The sequence below is a fragment of the Notamacropus eugenii genome, chromosome 5, assembly GCF_028372415.1.
Source record: "Notamacropus eugenii isolate mMacEug1 chromosome 5, mMacEug1.pri_v2, whole genome shotgun sequence".
Lineage (NCBI taxonomy): Eukaryota > Metazoa > Chordata > Mammalia > Diprotodontia > Macropodidae > Notamacropus > Notamacropus eugenii.
The window spans coordinates 354,826,423-354,848,678 of record NC_092876.1 but is presented as its reverse complement, the minus strand read 5'-3'; the positions used below and the strand labels follow the sequence as shown (position 1 = coordinate 354,848,678).

Here is a 22,256-nt window from a genome sequence, read left to right as displayed (position 1 = left end):
CACTTTCATCCAGGCCCACATTTCTACTTTGATTATGTCTACCTGCCAAAAACAAACCCCTGACTTTTATAATATATTTTGGCCAGCAGCAAACCTCATAAGCTCCCTACTCTTTAACCTGTTTGAATTAGTTCTCCCTTTCACATCATGAATTTCCACACCACAGTTTTGATATACTGAGGGTTGGCATAATAAATTAAACGGGAATTTGAGGGGAATTTTGTGGAAACCAAAGATGACATGTGAAGACTAGCAAATGACACAGAGCCTATGACCAAATGCTTAACCTAAATTTTACAATAAAATACTGTAAATTGATGGGGTACAGGCTCTGGGAACCCCCATGTACTCTCCTTGAATCTTCCCAATTGATTTGGCTTTTCAGGCTCAAATCTGTTGCCCTTAACCTAGACTAGCCCTCCATTGTCTGTTATCTCTGGATTACCTCTGGCTATCTCCCACCCTTGATCCTATCAAAATATCTATGCCCAAATCTGTTACCCTTAAAGTAGCCTGGTCCTCCATTGTCTGTTTCCATCAAGACCCTCTCCAAACCAGTCCTCTAGTTACCTCAGTCTACTTGACCAACCCTAGATCCCTCTGTTAGAAACAGGCTTGATACTGAAAGGTATCAAGGAAAATTTATTAAAGCAGAATTCAGAGGAATTGAACACCTTTGGTCAAAACCAACTCCACTCCTCTTTGAGTGGGAGTGCTAGATACAGAAGTAAAAGCATTCTTATACTGTTAGTTCAGGACAGATCCTTCCATCAAGAGATGAATTAGTCCATTCTCCATTAGATCACCATCTTCTCTACATACCTACTACATATCTCCTTGATCTGTTTCCCTGGCCCCTCTATATGAATTGTGCCTAATTCTGTGCTATCTCTCCCCCCTGGGCAGAGAAGTTATTATTCATACAGTTCATTAAGCAAGTGCAGTGAAGAAAAGCTTTCTCCTGGTTATTCTAGGTCATTTTCCTCAACTAGTTTAAACTGGTTTTAGATTTGGTCCCATTTATCAAAAACTTTATAATTTTCTGAAGGCCACTGTCTGTCTCTTGACTGGTTGAGTCCACCTACAGTCTGCTAGCTTCTTATTATCTTGTTCTCAGTGACTTCATCAGCTAGTAACTAGGTGGAAACTTAACTGCTGTCTCTCACACCTCCCACAATCTTTCTGTATATAAGATCCATCTTGCCTCCATGAAGATACTCAAATTCAATCTAGCTCAGATTCAATCCAGTCCACTTGTTAATACATGCGCCACAAATGCTCAGATTCCTTACGAGTCTAGCCAATGATGAGATTTCTCAACAGTCTGACCAATATGGCAGATTTTTAACAAACTGTTTTTCTCTGGCTGAAAGAAGACGAATCAAATTCATTCAGGCAGGACCCAGTGTGTCAGTATTTTGGGGTCCCAGCATCCCTAAACCTCAATAAACTCTCCATTAAAAAAAGAAATTCAGATTTCTCTGGTACAAAGGAAGAGCTAAAAAATAGCTTGCATTATATAAACACTAAACACTTTACATAGATTGATTCATTTGAGTTTACATATGAGCCAGTTTAAAAATAAAACCCCTTTATATTAAGTAAAAATGTCATCAGTTGAAGTGATGGCTCCAAACTCTGGCTTACATAATAAGATAAAATTTATTGCGAAATAGCTTACCAGGTGAATTACTGCATAAAATATTTTTCTCAAAAATTTTATTGGCAGTAAGCAATCACATCCTTCTTATTAAGAAAGTTGTTTATAATATTGTCAAATTCAAAATTACAGTGATCAGAAAATATAAAGATTTTTTTTTAAAAAATCAATGCAATTCAATATTTACTAAGCATTTATTATAAGCTAAGTACAGGGGATCCAGAGAGGAAAAAAAGGCAAACTAACAAACAAAACAAAACACAATAGTACCTGCATTCAAGAAGTTTGCATTGTACTTGTACAAATAACAAAAATAGCGATGATTGTGATAATAACTATCATTTACATAGCTCTTTAAGGTTTGCTAAGTACATTCCAAATATTTTCTCATTTAATCCTCACAATAACCTTGGGAAATCGGTGTTATTAATATCCTCATTTTACAAGGAAGGAAAAGAAGAAGTGAGGCTATCAAAAGTCAAGTGACTTGCCCAGGGTCACACAATTAGTGTCTTGAGGTAGAATTTAATCTCAAATCTTCCTGACTCTGTGTCTCATCTTCTGGCCTGCCTGTTCTAGCCTGATAGGTCTGCCTGTCTCTAGTCTCTCCCCACTCTACTTCACTCTATTTAGCAACTGAAGGGATTTTCCTAAAGTACAAGTCTTACCATATTACCTCCTTACTCAATAAACTCCAGTGGTTCCCTATTACCTCCAAGATCAAATACAAAATCATTTGTTTGGCATTCACATCCCTTCTTAACCAAGACCCCTCTTCCTTTCCAATCTTCTTACACCTTACTCTGGACCACATACTCTGATCCAATGGCAATGGCCTCTTAGCTGTTTCAAGAACAAGATACTGGATCTCTTGGCACCAGGCATTTTCTCTGGCTGTCCTCCATGCCTGCAAATGCTCTCCCCTCCTCATCTCCATCTCCTGGCTTCCTTCAGGTAAAACCTCATCTTTTGCAGCAGAGGTTCCCAAACTTATTTGACCTACTGCCCACTTGTAAAAAAAAAAAATATTATTCAACAACCCACTGAAAATTTATTTTTTTTAACCTTTTAATGGTTTTTTTTAACACTTGCATTATTTCAAAAAATATAAAATATATTTTGAAATGATGTATCTTAAATTTAATAATTTATTGTAAATTTGTGGGGGTTTTCCTGCATTGAAATTTTGATGATGCAATATTGCATCATATAACCATATAATATTGTAAACAAGTTATTACACACACATATCCCTGCTGATGCTAGACTTCTCAACAATGTGTGCCTTGCTCTCCTGCCAATGCTTGCTTGTTAAGACCTGTCCGAGGATTTGACCACTGATTGGTTATAACTTGCATTTTGTGCATCTATTTGGAAAATAATGTAATCACTCTGACTTTAACTCTGTTATGCAACAGATGAAACATATGCTAACAGTTTTTCAAAATTTTCTTATCATCTTTCCTTATACTTCCACTTTCCCCTTATTTTTATTCAAGGACCCCCAATTGCACCTGAGGCTATTACCACTCCCCTGGATCATTCCAGAACTGCCCCCTCCTCCCAATCTAGTATTGCCCACTTTGGGAACTTATGTACAATTTACAGGAAGACTTTCCAAACCGCTCTAAATCCTAATGCCTTTCCTTAATTATTTCTTGTTTATCCTGTATATAGCTTCTTTGGTTCACAAAAAGTTTCTGTAGTCTTATGGGCATGTATCTATAATATCATAAGTACTCATTACTAATTCTAGAGATAGCATGGCAAAAGATTATATCTTCATTTTCCTTGTTGTTGTTTAATTGTCTTTCAGTCTTGTCCCTGTATGGGGTTTTCTTTGCAAAGATACTGGTGTGGTTCGCTACTTTTTTCTTTAGCTCATTTTACAGATGAGGAAACTGAGGCCAACAGGGTTAGGTTACTTATCCAGGGCACATAACTAGTAAGTGTCTAAGATCAGATCTGAACTCAGGTCTTCTTGGCTCCATACCTGGCGCTCTATTCACTGTGCCACTTAGCTACTGGCTTGTTTTCCTTAAAAGTTCACAGAGTTTGCTGTTTGACACACTAGATCTTTTCTAAACACAAAGAGGTTTCAAAGATATCCATTTCCCTATTGTACTATGGACTAATTAGAGCACCAAGCAGTTAACCAGTGAGAATATTGCCTTTTGAAGTAAAATGTTCTCATGTGATGTCATGAAACAACTCTGAAGTATCTGTGCACATCAGTCTTTTGCTTTGATCTTGATGGATCATCTTGTGACATTTCTAACATCTTGACAGAAGGTCAGGGAGGAGACTTGGCAGAAATAAGCAGGCATTTCTCATCAGGCCCTTTTCCTTTAGTTAAGGTTTCCTTATTCTCTCCATCCTGTGCATATTTATAGCGAGGATGTTAACCATCAGCCTATCTACAGGAAACAGAAGGCAGGACTCAAGGAACTAACAGTTTAATTTCTTGAGCAAATCTTCCTCTGAGAATACCTCCAGACCTCAGCAGAGCTTCCTAAAGGCCACGAGACTTGCTAAGTACTTCTCACAGACCCAGCCAGGGACGTAGCCACCTGTCATATGTCACAGCTCACAGCATCATAAATTTAGAACTGAGCAAAACTTCAGAGGTCATTTAGGGTGAACCCCTTCATTTTACAATGAGGGTCAGGCCTCTTAAACAGCTTTGCCCAAGATTACAGCGAGTAGATTTGAGATGTGAGAACTGAGCCTTTGACTCTCAATCCAGCCCTCTTTCCATTACACTCTCCATTGTGATTCAAGTAGAGGATTTTACGAATTTACTATGTGCCCAGCACTTTGCTCTGCACTGGGTATGCAAGGCAAGGCAAAAAAAAGAAAATGGTCCCAGCTCTCAAGAAGCTCACTATGGGGGAGTCAGCAGGTAAACAACTATGCACAAACAATTCATAGGATAAATTGAAGATTATCTCTAAGGTAAGGCACTCAAATGAAATGGGGTTGGGAAAAGCTGCTTGTGGAAGGTGGGGGTTTTAGCTGAGATTTGAAAGGGAAGTCAGTTGTAGGAGATGAAGACGGAGAGAATTCTAGGGATGGGGAATAGCCTGTGAAGAACAGTGTGCTTTATACTAAGGAGACCAGTGATACTAGAAGGAGGAGGTTATGGAGGGGATTAAGGTATAAAAAGACTAGAAAGGTAGGAAAAGATAAAGAGCTTGGAGTATTCTATTTGCACCCTGGAGGTGAGTTCAAATCCAGCCTCAGATATGTACTAGCTGTGTGACCCTGGGCAAGTCACTTAACCTTGTCTGCCTCAGTTTCCTTATCTGGAAAACCAGCTGGAGAAGGAAATGGCAAACTACCCCACCATCTTTGGCAAGAAAACCCCAGTGGGGTCACAAAGAGTGAGCCATGACTGAATATCAGCTGTGTCTGTTCTTGGCTTGGTCCTTCAACCTCGAACAAGACCCTGACGTCAGGGAGATGATGACATGACTTGCACTTGACTTTGCTTTGAGGGAGGGAGGGCTGCGCAGGCCACCAGCCTCACTTCTCCTCCTGAGCCATCTGGGTCCAATGACCAGATATTCACCAGGATGACTGGAGGCGGCCCAGGATGCACCGGGAGACCCGTCCCTTTCAGGCTTAGGTCTTGTCAGTAGTTGTGGTGGTAGTAGGGAGTCAAGGGAGGTGACTGAATAGAGAGACGACAGCGGCAGAGCTACAAATACAGGAAGGATGGATAGAGAAGCGAGACACTTGAGGCAGGCAGACCACCTCCAGCTATTGCAAAATAATGGTCCAAGCACAAGGTGATAAGGGAGCCACAGGATTTGGCACCTGATTGGATGTGGGGACTGAGCGCTAGGAACAATCTTTGCATACACTCCGCTGGCGTCCAGCCCTAAGCTCTCTCACTTCGCAAGTTACGAGAGAGTACAAGTGGCGGTAGATGCGGCTGGAGGAGAGCGTGGGGCGAGTTGTAGAAAGACTACAACTCCCAGGAGGCAGCGCGAGAACTCTGCGCAGGCGCTCCGGGGTTCTGCCGCCCGAGTTAAAGATGAGTCTGCCGGGGCGGTCAGCCGCACTGGCGGGGCTCGTCCCCCGGCGGGCGCTGAGGGTGCGAGCGCGGCTCGGGCCGGCAGCCATCGCCGAAGTGCTGCGCCTGCCCGAGAGGGAGCAGAGGGGTGTGGTGTTCCCGCTGCAGGAGCTGGAGCGCTGCTTGGTCCCCGGGGTGAGCGCCAAGCTGCACGTGAGGACGTTCGACCCCTGCCTAGAAGATATCGCGAGAGCTGAGGCCGCCTTCTGCCCGGCGCCCCGCCACCGGATTGACTACGTCAGCAGCGCGGAGCGCCTCGACCACGCCCCCACCCCCTCCCGCCCCGAGGTGAGGGGGAGGGGGAGGAAGGAGGAGGAGGGAGGGGCGGGCCGCCCGGCGGCCGCTGCGCGCTGCCCTGCGTCCCTGCTGCCCAGGCCGACTTAGCAGCCAGGAGGCTGGGCAAGCAGTAAACACGGAATCGTAGCTCACATTCACGCGGTACTCCAGATTCTGTAGGTTAACTCGTCTGACGTGAGCCCCCTGGAGGCGGGAGCTATTCTACCACGTGCAGCTGGCTGTGAGGCGCCTGAGGGCACATGGGAACTCCGCTCTCAGTACCGCTAGGCCCCGGGCTCTCAGGGGGCACTTCTTCCTCGCAAAGGCCTTTGAGATGGTCGGTGCGGGGGCATCGCCCCCTTTTACGGGAAGCCGCTGGCAGGGCCTAGAGGTCTGCACTGGAGCTCCAATCCGCCCTCAGGCGCCGACTGGCTCGCGTGACTTCGTGTCTCTCCCGGCCTCAGTTTCCCCATCTGTAAAATGCGCATCCTAAATGATAACGCCTACCTCCCCGGGCGGGTGAGAGGCCCAGACGAGGCCGCCTTTGTGCCAGCTTCCTTAATAAGGAGGGGGGTGCTGGCGGCGCAGCCCCCGGGGGGCCACGCTCCGCTCAGCGGCCTCCTCCCTCCCGAGAGGCTGGAATGCTCTTCCATTCTCTAAGTGTGATCGTCTCCCAGACGTACATACGTGCATACGTCAGGGGGAGGGGCTTGAGGGCAGCGGTCTCCCAATCAGAGCCATCTCCCCATTTCTGATGAACAAAGTGAGGGGGCTCTGCAGGGGTGCGGCTGGGCTCCTTAGGGTAGGAGTAGCCCACCCTAACACCCCAGCGCCACCACCACGTAGGGCTCAGAGGTGACGTGATTGCTGGGAGGAGGGGAGGTGACATTAGAACCCGGGTCTTCTCACGGCCAGTCCAGTGTTCTTTCTGGCTCACCAGGGGTCCTATCTCCCCTCTCCCATCTCCAGCCCAGTTTTCTGGTCTCAGAACAGAACCTGCCCTTACATGCCAGGGAGGCAGCTAGGTGGTCAGGAAGACGTGAGTTCAAATGTGGCCTCAGACACTTCCTAGCTGTGTGACCCTGGGCAAGTCACTTAACCCTGTTTGCCTCAGTTTACTCACCTGTAAAATGAGCTGGAGAAGGAAATGACAAACCACTCCAGTACCTTCTCCAAGAATGACCCAAATGGGCTTAAGAAGAGCCAGACACAACTGAAAAGCAATAAAATATTCTAGAGTGATTGCAGAGCTCAGTTCAATAAACAGTGATGAAGAGCTTGCTAAGTGCAGAGGCGGTAGGATGGTTGGTGGTCACCAGCCACCCCCTTCTCCTCTTGAGACTCCTTCCTCTTAAAATTGCCCTCCATCCTGGGCCCTCGTCTCTTCACCTTCTATCCATTCTCTCTCTAACCTCACCAGCTCTCTTGTTTAGCTCTTAATGTCTATGGGTGACTGGGCAGGACTACATGTATCCATCCCCCATCTTCCCTGAGTTTCCGCCTCATCACTAGTTGTCTTTTGGGTGTTTCAAAGTGGATGCCCCAGTTTTATTGGTCTTTTAGGAAAATAGTTCTTTATTTTATGTATCGACTCAGTAGTCTCTGTTTTATATTCTATTTATTCAAACTGTGTCAGGTTTAAATACATCAAGTTTGAGATGCCTCCAAGACATCCTAAGTTCTCCATCACTGCATGCCTTTCTATTTTAGAGACCTCCCTCTCTCTGTCAAGGGCTCCACTGTACTTTCATAATCTCTGCTTTAACTTCAGTTTTTTACCCCAAATAGCCGTTCACCAAATTTTACCATTTCTGTCCACTCACACTAAGCTACCAGGCCCTTGGATCACCTCTCAATCTGGTTAATGCAGAAGCCTGTTTGACTTGTTTGTACATGAAACTGTAAATCTGCTTTGCACAACTTGCTGTTCTTTTCAAATATACACCAAAATTATCATGTAAATTTCTTTTTTTCCCCTTTCCCCTCCTTCCCCCCATTAGACATAGAGAGAGAAAGATGTAAAATTATTCCATACATACTTCTGTCAGTTCTTTCTCAGGTAGCATCCTTCTTCATATGTCCTTTATAGTTAATTTGGGCATTTATAATAGTCAAAATAACTTACTCAAAGTGTTCTTAAAACAATATTTAGCTTTTAAATCCTGACACAGTCTGGTTTTTGTCATCATGCTTCCAGACTTTCAAACCATCTTCCACACAACTTCTGAAATAATCTTCAGGTACAGATCTGGTCACATCTCTCCACTGCTCAGTATCGTCAATGACTCTCTCTTGATTCTAGACTAGACTATATAAACCCAGACAGACAACCCGAGTCCTGACATTTTTGCTAGACTTTTTTTTTTTTCTCACTCTTCATTCACATTCTGTGTTCCTTTCCAGGCTCATTGGACATTAATTCCCTTCCAGGATTTTGCAGTCCAGACCTCCTACCCCCTTTTGAATTCATTTATAATTGGATTATACAGAAACTGGATGTCCTGGGTATTTTAGATATATTTTTATAAATATTCATCTCTTTCATTCGATTGCAGGGAAGTTTGGGAACATATATATGATTGAGTAGAATAGTTTTTTACTTTTATTTCCTTTTCATTGTGAATCTGGTTAATTTTGACACTTTGACTTGTGTTTTAATTTTCCCTTTTATTATTATGAAATTGATAAAACATTAACAAATATCAGTATCTCCCCATACAAAGGACAAAAAAAGAGGTCTGCATTGCACAATGAATTTCTATTATGTGCACTATCCTTTTTTATTGTATATTTTAAATTTACATCGTAATTCTAATAGCACCCTATTTGTCTCTGCTCCCAAAATTTCTTCCGCTAGCTTCTGCTTATTTTTAAATCATTTACTGATGTTCTTTTTTTCTTTTGTTGTTTATTACTTATTTTTAGTTTTCAGCATTCATGTCCACAAGATTTTGAGTTTCCAATTTTCTCCCCATTTCTCCCTTCCCCCACCCCAAAACACCCTGCATTCTGATTACCCCTTCCCCCAATCTACCCTCCCTTCTATCACACCCCTCCCTTCCCTTATCCCCATTTTCTTTCTTTTTTTGTAGGGCAAGATAGATTTCTATACCCCATTACCTGTATTTCTTATTTCCCAGTTGCATGCAAAAACAATTCTTAACATTCGTTCCTAAAACTTTGAGTTCCAACTTCTCTCCCTTCCTCCCTCCCCACCCATCCCCACTGAGAAGGCAAGCAATCAATATAGGCTATATATGTGCAGTTTTGCAAAAGACTTCCATAACAGTCATGTTGTATAGGACTAACTATATTTCCCTCCATCCTATCCTACCCCCCATTTCTTCTATTCTCTCTTTTGACCTTGTCCCTTGATGTTCTTTTTTTCTTTTCAAAGCATATCTATAACCATTCCACTCCTCTCATCTCTTTTTTTGATCAAATTAATGTTGTCAGTTTTATTGGTCTTGTAAGGAAATAGTTCTTTATTTTACGTATCATCTAAATAGTCTCAGTTTTCTATTTTATTTCTTTCTTCTTTGATTCTCAGAATTCTGCTTTTGTGCTTATTTGGGATTTTTAAGTTGGTGATTTCCTGTTTGCTTTTGTAGCTCCATGCACAATTCATTGGGGTTCTCCTTGTCTTGTTTGTTAATTAAAGTGCCCAGAGATAGGAATTTTCCTCTGAGGATTTTTTTGTAAGTGTCTCATAAATTTTCATCCGTTGTCTCATTATTTTCTTTAATATAATTACATATCAGTTTTCTTCATAGGATCATAGACTGAAAGCTGGAAGGAACCTTAGAGACCATTTAGAAAACTGAAACCCAGAGAAGTAACTTGCCAAAGGTCACATTGACAGTAAGCATGAGAGCAAGTAGTTGGGCTAATAAATAGTAGGGCCTTCAGACTCCAACCCCAGCCCCTGTTTCAATATGACACTCTGCCTCTCCCTTTTTCAATCTAATCCTTATCATTTAAATCAGTGTTCTTCATTCAAAATACCTACTAATGCTGAGAGCTAGGACTGGTTAACCATGCTTAAGCAGATTACTACTGATACGAATAATGACTAGCATATACATGTGTGTGTGTGTGTCTGTGTATACATATCTGTATATAATGGCACCTACTCCCCAGGGTTGTGAGATCAAATGAGATAATATCTGTACAGCATCTAGCACAGTTAACTCGTTCGATCTCACAAGAGTCCTAGGAGGTAGGTGCTATTATTATACCCATTTTATAGATAAGGAAATAGAGGCAGAGAGGGGTTAAGTGATTTGGCCAATGTGATACAGGGAGTATATGTCTGAAGCCAGATTTGAACACAGGTCTTTGTGATTCCAGGCCTAGCACTCTATCCACCATGCCACCTGGATAAAATCACATTTTGGGAGACATGTCCTAACTCACAGTTTATCTGAATTTATCATCTGTGTTATAAAGTAATTCTGCTATTAAAAACAAAGATTTTTATGTTCTCCCATTAGGGTTTGTTTATAACCCTCCACCAGTTGATTGACAGACTTTTCTACTCCTCCATTAGTGATGATAATCAGGAGTCAGTTCTTAGATGAAAGGGGAAGAGGAAGCATTTATTAAATGCTTATGATGCACTTTTATCACTGTACTAAGTACCAGAGATACAAACAGAAAAGAGAGACTGCCCTTTCTCTCACGGAGCTCACCTTCTCATTGGAGGAGACAGCACATACCTACAAGGGAATTCAGCTGCAGAGCAGGTGGAAGAGTTTCCTTTACACTGCAGAGGCAGGGCAGATGAGAGGGCCAAGGAGTCTTCAGGGGCAATTCCCAAGGGAAGATCATAAGCCTGGCTGGACCTCAGGGAGAAGGAGCAGGCCATGTCATTGACCAGTGATTGTTGAGAAGGGGGAAGCAGGCCCAGGCGAGAGCTCCACATCACACCCAGCTGGAGCAGGGAGGGAAAGGGATCAGCATCCTGATATAAAGGGCCCAGCTTGGCAGTAACTGTGACATTGAGGCCAGGGCAGGGGAGGAGAAAACGTGCCTTGCTCTCTGGTGCACTGGTTATACATTTTTTAAAGTGGTCAAGCCTATCTTTAAATTTGAACACTGAAAGAATTCCAGTAAAACTCTGCTGGCCTGCTGTTTGACTGAAAGTCAACGAGAATGAAGCGTTTTGCTCTTTGAGACAATTACATGAATACTTCACATTTTGAATGACATTATCTTGGTAGACTAGGAGCACACCCTTCCTAAGTCTGGAAAACCAATACATGCTTTATTTCCTGATTAATTTGGCAATGCCTGAACTGATTCAGCTGACAAAGCCTTGCTGGTTTAATGTCACCGGGAAAGGCATCCCAGCCACATTACCTTTGGGACATATCATCTTGAGCAAGTCCCTGAATCTCCAAGAGCCTGAGTGTCCTTGTCTGAAAATTGAAGAGGCTGAATAGCTCTATTCCAACTTTAGATTTGTGATCCTGCCCTGCAGGAAATGGCTTTACAAATAGTTTCAGATTCTAACTTAACGTTCAGTGGTTATTCAATAAAACGGTAGGTGAGAAAGTAGAGCTCAGGGGATGCTGTTTGCTCTTTTTTAAAAGACAGTTTTCTTAAAATGTGCAGCACCTTGCACCTAGGGAATGCTCAGTAAATATTTTGAATTTAAATAATCTATTTGTATTTTAGGAGTGCACTTGAAATGCCTCAGAAATGCTACAAAATTGCAACTTCCTAACAATTTTTTTTTACCTGTAGTAGAGAGCTCATATATTCCTGAGTATTAGTTTTTTTTTTTTTCTTTTCCAGTAGGTTCAGCCAAATTTAAGTTTCTCATCCTCTGAGTCTGGAAGTGGGGGAGACCCTTAAAGACAGTACTCTTTACAGAAGTTTGTAACAGAAAAAAAAAAACCAGGTCTCATATTGTTATTTTACTAATTCTCTTTTCTGTAAGGTCTGCTTTATAGGAAGAAGCAATGTTGGAAAATCATCCCTAATAAAGGCTTTATTTTCCCTGGCCCCTGAAGTTGAAGTCAGAGTTTCAAAAAAGCCGGTATGTTTAAAATGTTTAAAGGTGAATGGAACATATCTGTTTTGTAAATTGAGTGGTGATGGGTGGGAAGATGCAAAAAAACTCCTTTTTCTCTTAAGTTTCCAAGGGCTATGTTCTTTGATGGTAGATGCCATTCCTTTGTGACATGAGCTAACTTACTCCAGGCAAGTAACTTAGGTCAGGCAAGGAAAGAAGGGCATTTTCATGCTTTTATTACTAGTCTACTTTGGAAGGAAAGGCAGGATTATTTTTTGGTATGTTTACCAACAGTTTTATGCCTTTCCAAAACAGAGTAATTTTTTGTTTGTTTGTTTCACTTGTTCTTCTTGTGGACATCCTTTATTTTCTTTTCTAGGAAAAATCCACTTATAGTTCAACATCTATTTCAGAGCCTCTGATTTCACATACTCTTTCATTTCTTTTTTTTTTTTTTAGTTTAGTTTTAGTTTTCAACATTCATTTCCACAAAATTTTGAGTTCCAAATTTTCTCCCCATCTCTCCCCTCCCCCCGACCCCAAAATGCCATGCATTCTAATTACCCCTTCCCCCAATCTGCCCTCCCTTCTATCACATCCCTCCCTTCTCTTATCCCCCTCTCCTCTCTTGTCTTGCAGGGGAAGATAAATTTCTATACCCCATTACCTGTATTTCTTATTTCCCAGGTGTATGCAAAAACAGTTCTCAACATTTATTCCTAAAACTTTGAGGTTCCAACTTCTCTCCCTCCCTCCCCACTCATCCTCACTGAGAAGGCAAACAATTAATTATAGGCTATATATGTGTAGTTTTGCAAAAGACTTTCATATAGTCATATTCATACTCTTTCATTTCTTAACCTTAGCTGTACCTTGCCAACTTTTCTATACATATACACATGAGTACAGAAAGTCCCCAGCCTTATTATATACCTCTCTGGTATTAATGACCATCTTTATGATGTTAACAGGGCAGCTAGATAGTGCAGTGGATAAAGTGCTGAGCCTGGACTCAGGAAGACCTGAGTTCAAATCCAGCCTGGACACTTACTAACTATGTGGTCCTAGGCAAGTCACTTAACCCAGCTTACTTCAATTTCCTTGTCTGTAAAATGAGCTGGAGAAGGAAATGGTAAACCACTCCAGTATCTTTGCCAAGAAAACCTCACAAGAGGTTAGGAAGAGTCAGACAGGACTGAAACAATTCAACAACAACAAATGAAATTAACCAACTTTCCTTCCTGATAACCAATGGAAGTTTCTTTCCCCTACATCAAAGCAGACAAACCCTGCTCTCACCAACAGTCTTCCCTCATCCCTAGGAAAACTTAGCCCCTGGCCCCTGATTCTTAGCATCTTAATCCTATGACCATTGCTAGTAAGGGGGAGAGAGAAAATCTTATCCAGCTATTCCCAAAGAACCCTTCCACCTACCTTCCTTTCTCCTACTTATTGGATCATTTACACAGCCAGATGGAAAATAGGAAATTGCTGTGAGACCCTAGTTCCTTCCTTCTCTGCTATGACATAGGTCCTTCAGCCCCAGTGCTGGTCATTGAGATGGATAAAAGAGAAGATTTCTGAGAGTCACCTTAATGAAATGCAGAAATAACTTAAATGATTGTCGGGACTCTGGATTCTTATTCTATTTCTATTACCCTTGACATGGTAGGATCTTTAATATTCAGATCAGGTAGATATTTTGATTTGGAAATTCTTTTAATCTATCATTTTCCCTTTTGCTTTAACAGGGACACACAAAGAAAATGAACTTTTTCCAAGTAGGAAAATATTTTACATTGGTAGACATGCCAGGTTATGGTTTTAAAGCACCTAAGGATTTTGTTGGCATGGTAGAAGCTTATCTGAAAGAACGGCCAAAGTAAGGAAAAACTTCCTATCAATATACATAGTTCATAGTACATAGTATTAAGATAACATTTTAAAGTTATGTCTTTCAGTTTCTGGGAGATTAAAAAGTTACATTACTAACAGACATTTGTAAAATCATTTTTTTTTGCCTGCTTGTAATTCTCTGAATTACTATTTTAGACAAAAGTATTTCATGACTGGCTTCGGTTTGTAGGTGCGGATAATTAATCCTTTTAAGCACTTTCTTCAGTCTAGAAATACTTCAGCTTGGTTTGCTTTTCTTATTTAGATTACTTTTTGAATATTATCATTACCAAACTTGATAAATTCAGAAAAAAAGATAAAATATCTAATATTCTTGTCACATGGAAAGAAACTTCAGTAACATTTCTGGAAGGGTCCTTTCTTGAGTTTCTGAGAGGCATTCAAAATATACTTGGCTGCTTCAACATTTCGTGTACATACCACTATTGTATTGATGAGCTGTGTAGTACTATTTCCAAACGTTTTCCTTTTTAACGGTAAGCTGGAAATCTAGTGCTTCTTCTTTATATGTGAGGCAGCTAGGTAGTATAATGGATCAGGATGACCTGATTTCAGATCCTACCTCAGAAACACTATCACTGTGTGACCCTTAACCTTTAGCCTCAGTTTTCTCATCTGTAAAAAGAAAATAATCTGTAAAAAGGAAATAATAATAGTATCTACCTCATAGGGCTGTGAAGAACAAATAATATATAGAGAACTCTCTAGAAATCTGCATAAATGTCGTAATGGATAAGTACTGTATAAATATTAACTGCTATTATATGTAATACCTGAGTTTCAGAGCTAAGACTACATACACCTTAGAAGTTTGGTCACATATGTTCATTTGAAATGGTAAGCTTATATAACAGTATTTCTCTAAGTGTTTGGTAGGTGTTAATGTCTTTAATTCTCGGTGTTATAATGTTTGGTGGTTTTCTATTTAACTGGAGCAAAATTATCCAAAAGTATGTATGTGCTAAACCAGAGGTAGGGAACCCGAAGCCTCAAGGTCACATGTGACCTTCTAAATCCTTTAAGGATTTGTTCTGTAAAATTTGAATTCAGTCAAAAGGCTGTACTTATTAAGGATTTAGAAGATTACATGTGACCTTAAGGCTGCAGGCTCCCCACCCCTATGCTACACAATAGCACCTTTGGGGGACCATAGACTGAAATTCCTGGTGAAATGGTATTTTTGGTTTGAGAATTCTCAAATGACCATGGCCTGAGAATGATTTAAGAATAACCTAAAGAAAAAAAATGTGCTTGTTGAGTTGGGAAGTGGGAGACTGTGAACAGAAAAGGGAAGGTGCATCAGTTGAAAGTGTCATTATGGTAATTTGTTTGTTTCTGATCTTACAGTTTGATGAGAACATTTTTGTTGGTAGATGGTGTTGTTGGGATTCAAAAGGCAGATAATATTGCTATAGAAATGTGTGAAGAATTTGCATTACCCTATGTGGTAAGTGATAACCGAGTTATTTTGCACCCTGCTTGTATTCACAAATGTTAAAATGTCTCAGTGCAGTTAGGTCTGTGCCTTTGGCTAAATGTGCAGGCCTTCAGTTTTAGAAGATGAGGTAAAAGTTCTGTTAAATTAAAATATGACCTACAGTGTTTTTTCTTTTCCCCATCTTCTTGCCTAAATCTTTTGATATTAAAACCAAACCCAAAGTAACATGAAGCCCTGATTCCTCGCTTTTCACAGGTGCTTAAAACATACCCAAACATCTATGCCTACACACACACACACACATGCACACACACATACACACACACCATGAACATTTGTCTAAAGAAAAGATCAATAACTATTTTTCATGCAAAACAAAAGCTCCATGGTTGATGTTTATTGCAGTGATTCTAACTATATATTTTACACAATCTGCATTCAGATTATCTGTCACATTCTTGAAACATAGTATATAACAAGTTCCCAACCATACACATTGAATTCCTGTAAAAAATAAAATCCATCTTGAATGTTACCAACCCTAAAAGGACTATTTTTCAAGGACTTTTTTTTTTAAAGAATAACCTCCCCCAGGTAGAGAGGCGATGGGAATGATTGGCTGCTTGGTCCTCAGCCGTAAGATCACATCTCTGGAAGCCTTCCATTTTCTTAGTAGGCCCCTGTCCTGTGAGAAAACTTTCTCTTGTTGCAGAACACATTGTCTTATCAGAACAGACAAAGTGGTGCCTGCCTGGCTAAAGGATTTTTGTCCCTGGCTGACCCAAGGTCTTCCCCACCAGATCCCCAAGGTTCATGCCTCTGACAACTCCCTCAGTATCTAGTATGCTCCCTACACTTTCCCATAAAGACACCTGGAACCTTAGATTAACTAATTAGCATCCCTGGCATTCCTTTCTCATGCCCCTTTTCTAGTTAAGCCCTAGCACCATTCTCACTCTCTCACAGGTTCCATAAGGACCCTTGCCCACTTTTGCTAAAGCGTTACAATAAACATTTTACTGCCTGACTAAAGAGAAGGCTTGACTGTGGGAATTCATTCCAGGCAACTCTGCCTTGACATTTTCAGAGTCCCAGTATCCCCAAACCTCATCAGTAGTAGTCCCTAGTGGGCCAAAATGCCTAGAAGAATATGGGAATAATTCCTGCCTCACCTGCCTTCTTGCTCCATTCACTCCTATTAAAGACATACACACAACAGATAGACCACAGAAGGGTTGGTGTTTTTGTAAATTTTACATGCCCACCTTCTGACAAGAACTTCAAATCTCACTTTCCATCTAAGGTAAATAAAGAATGCTAGCCACAGGATACTTAAAGCACCCTTAATGTTTTAACTTCCCCTCATATCCTACTACAATTTAGTCTCAAAGAAATTTAGAGATGTACAAGAAAATTGTAAAAAGTTTACCAAAGAATTTCATGAAAATTATAGCACATGATTGAGGCAAATATAGCATCCCTCACCTTTTTAAAATTTTGTTTTTCAGTTCCAAACTTTCTTCCTCTCACAAGCCCTCTCTATATATATCTTTAGAATGCAAGATCATTATACGTATGAAGTCAAGCAAAATATATTTCTTCATTAGCCTACATACTGGAAGGAAAAAAGCGAGAAAACTATACTTCAGTCTGTACTCTGAATCCATCAGTTCTCGATATGGAAGTGGAGAGCATTTTTCTTCATGAGTCCTTTGGAGTTGTGGTGGATCATTGCATTGATCAGAATTACCAAGTCTTTCCCAATTGATTTTCTTTATGATATTGCTTTTACTGCGTACATTGTTCTCCTACTTCTGCCCACTTCACTTTGCATCAGTTCATATAAGTCTTCCCAGGTTTTTCTGAAACCATCCTCTTCATCATTATGTACAACACAGTAGTATTCCATCACATTCATATACCATTCAGTTGCTCCTCAATTGATGGGCATCCCCTCAATTTCCAGTTTTTGTCCACCACAAGAAAAAGCTGCTGTGAATATTTTTGTTCATATGAGTCCCAGCTCCTGCCTTTTTTTTCTTAATGAACATAGTTCATAGTTTTAATGAACAAAGTCCAAAGCAACTTTACTGAATGTATAAAGCCCTATAAGATAGTTTCAACATTTTTTTGTCTCACACAGCAAAATCAATGAATAATCCTTTAGTTTATTTTTTATATTGCCATATGTGATAAGAATTTGTTTTATACAAAATGTTTAAAATTCTTAGTGTGGAAAGCACAGATGTTTCTAAAATCATGGTTCTTCCTCAATTTCAACTTAAAGTCTAACATTCTAATATTCTGCTCATTTTGAACTCCAGTATATCTTTTTTCCCCCTTAAGAATAAGCTGCCAAAGAGAGAGACAACAGGAACAGTCTTTAGTGGGCCAAAATGCCTAGAAGATATGGGAATAATTCCCAGTAAAAGTAAATATGCTAATATTTAAAATCTGACACTTAATAGCTTTGGGACCTTAGGCAATTGATCTCTCTGCAACAATTTTGTTTATAAAATGGGACAAGTAATATTTGCACTATTTGCCTCAGGGTTTTTGTAAAGAAACTCTCCTCTTTGAAATGAATTTCTATAGATGGTGTTAACAAAAATTGACAAAGCTTCCAAAGGTTATCTTGCAAAACAAGTTCTGCAGATCCAAGAATTTGTTGATACTCAAACCCAGGGATGCTTTCCTCAGCTGTTCCCTGTCAGGTAAGCTGAATTACTGTCTTTGACTTTTAAGAAATTCTGATGTTATATATCATTGATATTATATTGTTTGACATCTCAGTGGATAGATGAAAAGGTGGAAGAGAATTTGCAACTCAATTTTTTTTGATTGAACGTTAAAAATAAGTGAAAAAATAAATTCTGATGTTGAAGAAACATTAACTGAAACAAGGCGGAATCAGTGTGACTTGGAGGAGGTGGGTAGATGCTAGATGAACATGACTTCTTAGTCCACTATCTTTCCTTATAATTGTTAACAGCTCAGCAGCTTCTTCTTACCAGCTTCTCATGTTTCCTCCCCTTTCTTCTTTATCTGCTTGTTACCTTAACAGTCCTTCACTGTCACTTTATTCTGGCCCTGCTTGGTCCAACTGACTTTTCTAATCACTTCCAACAAAAGGTCAGAGTTTAAGCTTGGACCCTGTATTTCCTGAAATGGAAAGATCAGTGCCTTTTTGAAGAGGAGGGAAATGCTGTTCTGCTTTTTGGTGCAGTGGTAGCATATTTTTTAAAAAAAGTCTTGCTGACTATAAAGAAGTATTATTTATTTCTAACACTAATTTAACCAGTGGTTATTCCAGTGAGGCAGAGAGGATTATTGTTTCTGAACTTAATAATTTCTATTGATAGAGCATTTATTAAGTACTTACTATGTGCCAGGAACGAACCTAGGTGCTGGGGATACAAAAACCAAAGTAAAAACATTCCCTGCCCTCAGAGAGCTTCAATTTTAAATTGGGGGAAGAGGGAACTAGAACATATTCCCTAATAGATCAGCAACATACAAAGTACAAAATGGTCTTAAGGGGGAGACAGCAGGTCAGGAAATCCTGAAGGAAGTATCACTTGACCTGAGGATGGAGGGTGTTAGGAGGGGAGAAGGGCAGGTGTTATAGGACAGCCTCTGAAGGAAGCCAGAGGGGGAATATCCCTTATGGAAAACAGCCAAGTATACCTGGAACACAGAGTGAGGGAGGGAGGGAGAATAATGCAGGCCAAGCAACAAGCAGTTTATTAAGCATTTTCTATGGCTAAGCACTATGCTAAAGTTCTGGGGATATAAATACAAGCCAAAAAGAGAAGTGATCGCTGTCCTTAAGAAGCTTACATCCTAAAGGGGAAAGCCCACACAGAAAAGGGGGCCAGAAAGCATGGAGGTGAAGTCCAAAGTCAGAAGCAGAGGTGAGAGGGCTATAGTCAGCCTGAGTCTCAACCAGAGAAGATGGGCTTGCAGCCAGGTTGTTAATGGAGTTTAAATGATGGGGGGTGGGGTGGGGTGTATTTTATCCCAGAAGCATGTGGGACCAGCTTCGATTATATGGTCTAGTGGCAAAAACATCAGATTCTTCTTTCCTACCTCATCACCTTAAGTAAACCTTCATTTCACCTGCCGCTCCTGCGGGGATGAGAAATCTGTAAGAACCAGAGCACTGTGTGGGCATTGTACCCTCCATCTGGTTCTTTTTCAGTCAGTAAACTTTTAAGTGTCTTCTGCATACCAGGCACTATGCTGAACACCGGGGATACGGGGATACGAATAAGACAAAGACAGCCCCTGCCTTCAAAGAACTTACATGCTAATGGGGGAAAAGGACATACAAAAGGAAGCTGAAAAGCGGATTGGGGGAGGTGGCCAGAGGGTACCCAGTTCAGGGTCATGATGTAGATTAGAAACCAACCAAAGCAGCTGGTGGAAAATAAAGAATTTATTATGAGCCCTCTCTATAAAGAGAAGCTCCACCCCTCCAATCTGAGGGGAAAGGCAGCTGAGGGGGTGTCGAGGGATCAAAGCGGGATCATTCTCTTGCCTTTCACTCAGGTGGCAGTTTCTCTCTTCTGATACTTCATCCTACCCTTAACACTAAATTAGTCACTAAGATTTTTAGAAGAATGACATTAATAGCCTTTAAGCCCTAAAAAGAAAAGACCTTTTTCGGAATATGATTCACTGGCATTAGGGTAAACAAGACACCAGTTTAGAAACAATTCTGTGTCATCTTGGGCAATGCCAGTGTAGGTCAGATTTAAATTTTTACGTACATGTCTTCTCCCAGAATTCCCCATTTACTGTTAATGTTAAGATAATGATAAAGGTTGGTCTCAGGAAGTTATAAGTTAGCAGTAGAGTAGTTTGAGCAAATTCAAGGTATGCTACTGAAGAAGAAAAAAAAAATCCAAACTATAGTTACAGGATGATGGGACCCAAGCATTGTTATGACCTAGGAATCATTGTGATTACCCCAAATATGTTGTGACTTAAGATATTACACATTATATCTTTGTAAAAATCCATGGTATGTATCCCAGAAATACTCTATGCCATTCTGATTGCAACTAAAGTGACTGAAAGGTTGAAGTGCTACTACTCTGAGTAAAACTAATGGACTAGGACCCAGAAAAAGGAAGGTTGGGAAGAAATAAAGTCAAGATCAACAAGGATAGATTTAGCTGTTCAAAGTGGAAGAGCTGCCTTTAAAAAAGAGAGTCAAAAGTCTGGCATGAAGTGTCTCTAAACTGCTAAGATGAGGAAGATCCAGTCCTGTATTCCACACAAAGCCTTTTCAGGGTCCCACCCCTCACAGGGTGGTGCCTGCCCTCCCAAACTACCTTGTGTTTGTATTTATTCACTTTAGGTTTATGCTGTCTACATTTTTACAGATACTTGTTTCCACCATGAGAATGTAAGATGCTTGCAGGTAGGGAAGGTTTCATTCCTTGTATTTGTATCCCCATTGACTCACACAGTTCTAGTCCCATAGTAGGTGCTTAATGAATACTTATTAGTTGATTGATTATTCAGTAAATACCAGGGTTTCAGAACTAAGGGGCCTCCTTTAAAGTTTTAGAGAGAGGCATTTGGGAAAAATAATCACTACTTCACAAGTGGAGTTCCCAAGAGGTGATATAGGCCAGAAAAGCAATTTCAAAAGTTTTAAATAAATTCAGATTGATATTACTCAGAAAAAAAAAATCAAGTTGTTCTTTTTCTTCTTTTCACAGTTCTGTGACATACTCCGGAATCCATCTTTTGCGATGCTTTATAGCCTATATAACAGGAAACCTTCACATCAGTAGTTCATAGCTTGGCTAAAGACTCAAAGGGCTGGCCTGTGTCAGCCAGAACATCAGCACTGTTTTAGATGTTGTCTGTCTTTACCATGGCAAGAGGACCATTTGCATGTTCCCAAAGTAATCTCTGCCCCAGTTTTAATGCGTGAGAAGTGCCTAAAAAGGATCTAATCTTGATGTTCAATTCAGAACAATTATTTTGGAAATTACCTTGATACCTGAGAAGAGTCTATAAGAGATCTAATCTTGCTGTTAAAGTCAGAACAATTATCTTGAAAAGTCATTATCTTTTTAACAAGTTGAAACTTTAACTTGTTTTGCTCATGGGTCAGTTTTCTTTGTCATGAGAAGTCATAGCATGTTGATTAAGCTGAGAACAAAGGGCTTGCAGATAGTAGGGCCTCCCTGTAGGTAGGCATTGGGATTCCTCCACTTCCTCATGCCACCTCCTCCCGCCCCCATTTACTTCTCTAGAACTTACAACAATAATCAGCTTTGCTTCTCCATGGCTGAAGCTGTCATGACCTCCCCAATACCAAACCTATAACAAAAGGCAACCAACCTGAGCAGAAGCTGGAGAATGTGGAAGTCTCAAGGTGTGCTGAATTTTGTGGCCGGCACATCCTTTGAGAACACACTGGATTCATTGGTCTTATTTGTTTAAAACATATTTTTATATATACTTAGAAATACTACAAAGCATATCTGGAACGGTATATACTCGTATGCCTATACTTTATCATGTATTTTAACTGTATTTTAATACAGTAAGATTTTCAATAAAATTTGGGGCCTTATAACAAACTGTTGGGAAGTATTTACTAGAGTACAATCTAGAGCAATCTAAGCCATTACAGAACAAAATTAAACCTAACGGAGAAGGCATCTTATGTTATAATTTCCATACCATCTAGAGAAAGGCAAAAAGACAAGCCAAGAAAGTTTCATTAACTTAAAAAAAGAAAATATATATCTGATATACTTGAAAAAAGCAAATACAAACTTTTGAATCAAAACAGTATTAATTTAGCTTTATGCTCTGTGACATGAAAGCTTGGGAGGGAGAA

General features: G+C 40.4%; 1 protein-coding gene across 1 annotated transcript; it reads left to right on the top strand.

Annotated features, from left to right (window-relative positions):
• Nucleotides 1-5,674: 5,674 nt before the first annotated feature.
• GTPBP8 (GTP binding protein 8) lies at nucleotides 5,675-21,993 on the top strand. The gene is made up of 6 exons (XM_072613998.1): nucleotides 5,675-6,026; nucleotides 11,959-12,057; nucleotides 13,785-13,915; nucleotides 15,298-15,397; nucleotides 17,984-18,102; nucleotides 21,121-21,993. Exons 1-6 carry the CDS (start codon nucleotides 5,700-5,702, stop codon nucleotides 21,200-21,202), a joined length of 858 nt encoding a protein of 285 aa, XP_072470099.1. The 5' UTR covers nucleotides 5,675-5,699; the 3' UTR covers nucleotides 21,203-21,993.
• Nucleotides 21,994-22,256: the final 263 nt, after the last annotated feature.

What these genes read in the sequence shown, in the direction of transcription:
- GTPBP8 (XM_072613998.1), top strand. Translation starts at nt 5,700, where the DNA reads ATGAGTCTGCCGGGGCGGTCAGCCGCACTGGCGGGGCTCGTCCCCCGG. An exon ending in TCAGAGTTTCAAAAAAGCCG is followed by an intron (nt 12,058 to 13,784) that starts GTATGTTTAAAA and finishes TTGCTTTAACAG; the next exon opens with GGACACACAAAGAAAATGAA. An exon ending in CCTCAGCTGTTCCCTGTCAG is followed by an intron (nt 18,103 to 21,120) that starts GTAAGCTGAATT and finishes TTCTTTTCACAG; the next exon opens with TTCTGTGACATACTCCGGAA.